At 37.2% G+C, this 5,573-nt stretch overlaps 1 protein-coding gene across 1 annotated transcript; it reads left to right on the top strand.

Annotated features, from left to right (window-relative positions):
• The first annotated feature begins 284 nt into the window (after positions 1-284).
• Positions 285-3,614, top strand: LOC117410847 (cbp/p300-interacting transactivator 2-like). The gene is made up of 2 exons (XM_034017735.3): positions 285-1,215; positions 1,679-3,614. Exon 2 carries the CDS (start codon positions 1,688-1,690, stop codon positions 2,432-2,434), a length of 747 nt encoding a protein of 248 aa, XP_033873626.3. The 5' UTR covers positions 285-1,215; positions 1,679-1,687; the 3' UTR covers positions 2,435-3,614.
• The last annotated feature ends 1,959 nt before the right edge of the window (positions 3,615-5,573 follow it).

A 5,573-nucleotide genomic window follows, 5' to 3' on the forward strand; every position in this document is an offset into this window, starting at 1 on the left:
AGGTCTCGTGGTGTACGTGAAAATTGCATCTCTGAAGTGAAGACTTTTGTTTACAGTGCAGAGACGCCTCCCCTAGCTCAGCTTGGACGCTTAAAGCTACCAGAGTCAAACACAAACTCAGCAGTGCACGTATACAAGACAGCCAACGTGCAAAACGTGGAGCTGGAGACTGAACAAGGAAAATATATAAATAGTTCTGAACCTTGTTACAGCGATTAGAGCATTGGCTGAACAAACATGTGCCTGCACTGCAGTGTGCCTTTTAGCAGTCTTCTTATTTTTGTTTTCAGAAGGCATTTTAAAAACAAGTTCCTCGAAAACTACTGCATTGTGATAAACAGGTTTCATTTTTTCACGACTAGTAATTCTGAAAGCGCACTTTCATATGATATTGGCACATTCCAGAATAGATTTTCTTGCAGCGTTATGGGACTGCACACTTTTACAGGCGTTAAAGTTTCCATTCTTTAAAGCATGTTATTAATTTACAGCATCCATTGCTTAACATCACAGGAAAAACAGCCTCTAAAAATGTTAAAGACTGAACTCAAAGGTAACTACAAACAAGGGGTCACGCACGTACACACCGTTGTACTAAATGGAAAATAGTTAATCCACTTCAGAGTGAATACCGAAAACAAGCTGACATAAAACACATATATAATTAAAATTAAAACCGTGGGACGAGGTCGTTTTGATCTTTTGTCATTTAAGCTTTGTATAGTTGTATCTTTCAAAATTGACCAAAACACAACAGTACATTTAAACTTATGCGGAATGTTTATCGCTCTCCGGAGTTTTTTTGTTTATTTTTTGCTAGGGAATTGTTTAGTTCAATGTGTTAATGTGCACAATTAAAACTGTTAGCCTTTCTATATAACACATACATACAATGCGTTGTTCTAAATACAGTAAAGATGCAAATGCACGGAACTGTAACATGATGTGCACACGATCCTGTATCCAGATTTTGTTTGTCTCGTCAGTTTCAAGGTTTGTGCTTGCTCCGCCCCTCAACAATCCTATATCAGCAGTTGCCAAAGGGGCATTGAGCACTTCTTTATATTTGTTGGGCAGAGGTTGGAAGTGTTTCGTTTTGGTGTTTTGTCTACAGTTTTCAGCGATTTGGAATACAGACTGTATAGTAATTATAGGATCTCTACACTTCATTACATTGTGCTGAGTGAAACCGTAAGAGGAGATACAGCCCACTAGGTAAGCTACATACTAATACGTTATTATTTTTTTTCAAGTTTTCGTGATACTAAGTGAAAACAAATTATAAGCAGAGTATCCCGTTGTCATACTTGCCATAAATGCAAGATTAAAATACATTAACTAAAATTGATTTATTTTATGATTGTACTATTTTCAGAGTGATTCGATAATTGAAATAAACAGAATTGTACAAGTTTGTATTTGTTTATGTGCTAGGGCAGCGGCGTGTAAATTGTGCTTTTCAAAACATGATTTGAAAAAGACGCAAAACACTGTTTTTTTTAAGTATATCCTTATAAAATGACCAGAAGATGTGTATATACATAAGTTAAAAACTAAAGTCAAAACGAAACAAGACACACGTTGTTTAATGCATGGTAAAGTGTAGGAATATCTTATGCCTCGAAGGACACGATATCCTTGCATTATAATTCAAATGTCGCTTTCTCTTCCATCATAGATAGGGGGAATGGCAGACCGCATGATGGCTATGAACCACGGACGATTCCCCGACTCAGCAAACGGTCTTCACCATCACCACCCAGCACACAGGATGGGAATGGGACAATATTCAAATCCTCATCTCCACCAGCAGCAGCAGCAGCAGCAGCAGCAGCCGCCGCCGCCACAGCCACAGCTGCAGCACGCATACAACGGGTTAATGGGCGATCATTTACTCTATGGAGGGGGTAATATGAACTCAAACAACGGGATCAGGCATGCAATGGGGCCAGGGAATGTGAATGTAAATGGGGGTCATCCCAACAACAACATACCTCCCAACGCAAGATACAATACACAATATGTGGGGCCTGCTGTGAATAGCCAAGGGCAGCTAGCGGCCAGCATGCAGCTACAGAAGCTCAACAACCAGTATTATACCCATCACCAGCCTGCTCCTCACCATCATTACATGCCGGACTTGCACCCAGCAAACCATCAAATGAACGGACCAGGCCAGCAATACAGAGACTGCAATCCAAAACGCAGCACCTCAGGCATGCCTCCTCCAGTCCACCACCATGTGCCTGCAGCAATGCTGCCCCCCAATGTCATAGACACAGATTTTATAGACGAGGAAGTCTTGATGTCTTTAGTTATAGAAATGGGATTGGACAGAATAAAAGAATTGCCAGAGCTCTGGTTAGGACAAAACGAGTTTGATTTCATGACAGACTTTGTTTGCAAACAGCAGCCCAGCAGAGTGAGTTGTTAGTCTCACCAGCAGGATTTGTTTTTTTGTTTTTAAAGAAGTACAAAAAAAGCATTCCTTGACGGTTACAGTATCTGTTTTCTTAATGGCATTGACTTGGCAGAAATTGTACAGTGTGGACAAAATAATGTTCCTCAAACCAGTGTGTTTATTTAAGCTTACCTCTAAAATTTAGAGGTTGGGAGCATTTTTTGTCATGAAACTGTGTTTAACTCATCTCCGTGGATGATGAATAAATGTCATTACTGGGGAATTTTTCCAAGTCTTTGATATGGGTTTGAGTTCATTTAACAAACTCTAAGAAAATATGTGTTCTTGGTACATTGCTCTGGGGTAACTAAACGCTACCCTCTTAGTGAAAGTCTGACACATTGCTGTGCTAGGACAGATATTTCATTTTCTGTATTATTCTGGAATGAATTTATTTTGTAATGAAGATGTTAAGAAAATAATATAAATTAAACACATTTAAAATTATGTAGATGGCTAAACATGCTTTTAGGGAAGTATTGTGTAATTGTTAATGACAGTAATACACTGTAAAATGTATTGGCCATATATTCCAGATATTTGTGCTGTTAAATTATATCTGCCTAATTACAAAGGAAGAAAACTAAAAAAATGTGTTTCACATTAGCTCTTTGGTGTACAATTTTTAAATCTTTGGTGCCACTATCTGAAATGTTATTTTCTTATATTGTGTGGTGTGTGTGTTTTTTTTTTTTTTTAATAGTACCAAATGCATTTGTTTTTTTAATATATGCCAATGGAAGCAAACAGTCAATTTGCTTTATGGTTGATCTTTTATTCCCTAAAGGGATACTGTGTCTTTTTAAACATATGCTAGGCAAACCTGGTCAGGCCAAGGAAAGGGATACTGTTTCTAGAAAATCTGCTGCCACCCTCCCCCACCATCCTTTTATGTATAGTCAATAAAACATTGTGGAATGTTGACTAGTTAGTGGCATACATTTCATGAAGATTTTTTTGTTTTTTTTTGTTTTCTTCAGTTTCTACAATTTCCACCACTGTGCTAAATATAGTTTATGCAATACATGGCAATACTACTGTGTGGAAGCTTTCTGGGAAAGCTTGACAGTATTTTTGTACAATTTTTTAGAAAAAAAAATGTTAATTTATTATATTTTAATTTGCGAACATGAATAAAAGCTAAAAAAATATATATTCTGCAAGTTCAAGAGCTCAATTTCTTTCTGATTTACAATTTCTCTTTATTTACAGCTTTGTGGTATAATAAAATGGCAAACATGATCATGCCACTTTGATAATGTACTTAACATTATTTATGTAAATTAGTTTATCAAATGTGAAACATTTCTGCCTCTTGTTTTTTTTTAACACTATAAACAGTTAATGTACAATAATAATTGAGGAATGATATGGGTAGCAAATCTAAAGCCCCTTTCACACTGGCACGTCTACCTGGCTCCGGACCCGGGTTCTGGCTACCTGGGTCACAACCCCACATAGTGTGAAACCATGTACCTGGGTTGTACCCGGGTCCTCAGGATGTGGGTTGACATGATTTGACCCGTTGAGCAAGACAAAATGGATGACAACTGACAACATAACAAATAGCCACGCCAGCATGAAGGTTTTAGTTCCTCAAGGAATGTTTTTGTTTATTCTGTTTAGCCATATTTTTGTTGCTTGAGACACACCATAAACCAGATTGCATCATGGATGAAGAAACATTTGCTCTAATCAACATTCGGGCCGATGGTTCAATCCAGAGATGGAAGCTTGGATGGAAGCGTCTGTAACAAGCTGCTTCAGGGGCATTGGTAAGCATGTCTGTCACCCAGGTCAAGACTGCTTTATCAACTGCTTTTAGTTTACCAGGGTGGTTACAAGTTTCATACTTGGAATGTTGAAATGGCAAATACTGTAGTATGGAAATCAAGAGTATGCAGCAGCAAACTTGTAATGTAAAATTTCAAACTTAAGCTACAGTATTTTATTGTCTAAAAATAATGGGATACATATCTTTCTGATACAATGTTGACTGCATCCCATTTGTTTTTATTAAAAATAAAGTAAAGGGTGTTCCAATTTTCAAGACAAATCAGTCTAATAAAATACTTACTTCAAATTAGAAAAGGTACAAATAAATAACCTAAGGAAGTACCTCCAAAGAGAATACAGGCATTGTGCTCTCCAAAGTGGAACATTGTTTCCTGCCTGTTCCTGTCATTACCCTGTGTGTTATTGTTATTACTACAGTCCATGTTTAACTGTTGGCCATGGACTGAGAACATTTTAGATTTACTTTCCATGTGTTCCTGCTGACAATGTAAGCAGTAGTAACTCCAGAATCTTGTTTAACAACATTAGTAGTTGTGAGAGAGGAAAAAGGCAAATTGATTTGATTTAGCAGGGTTGGGCAACACAGTGAGGTGTTTCCAGCCAGACTCCTATTTACATGTGTTTACGCTCTGTATAACTTGCAAAAGAAGCCAATATGCAACTTGTTATATTGATACATAGAGTACTCATGGGGAGTCTTGGACCGGAATGCAGACACAAGCATTTTATGTTAAACAGGGGGGTAATGTTTATAAAAGACCTTTTGCATGACTGCATACAAACACAGATTAACTCACTGCTAATAGCAGCATGTTTCCACATTCCACGTTCCTGGTTAAGAGGCCTCATGGAGCTGAGATAAATAAGTTGCGATTTAGGGTGCTAAATCTTTGTTGTTTTCCCAAGAAACTGAAAGGGCATTTCACACATTTGATCTCTTGTTGTTTTACATTACGATTGGTTTTTTGTTTAAATGCCAAAAGTAATTTAAGATGGAAAAATAACATTACAAAATTTCCAGTTGACTACTAACAGCAGGTGACCTAGCTTTTAATTGCTTTTGGATCAAGGAAACAAACTAATGCATGTTGGGAAAAAAACAGAAATACAGAAAAAAAACAACTTGTCTAACCCAGCACTTCATAAAATTATTTTAATAATTTAATTATAATTGTTTTAGACTGAAGAAGACACTCATGGGTTTCAATTACTAAATACTGGTTGATGGTTTATATTCATTTTAGCCTTGGTGTGATTCAGGTGGTGGACTGAGGCCTCACTCCTGCTTTATTAACTGGAGCCCCATTCACATTTG

This window comes from Acipenser ruthenus, chromosome 6 (genome assembly GCF_902713425.1).
Source record: "Acipenser ruthenus chromosome 6, fAciRut3.2 maternal haplotype, whole genome shotgun sequence".
Taxonomy (NCBI): domain Eukaryota; kingdom Metazoa; phylum Chordata; class Actinopteri; order Acipenseriformes; family Acipenseridae; genus Acipenser; species Acipenser ruthenus.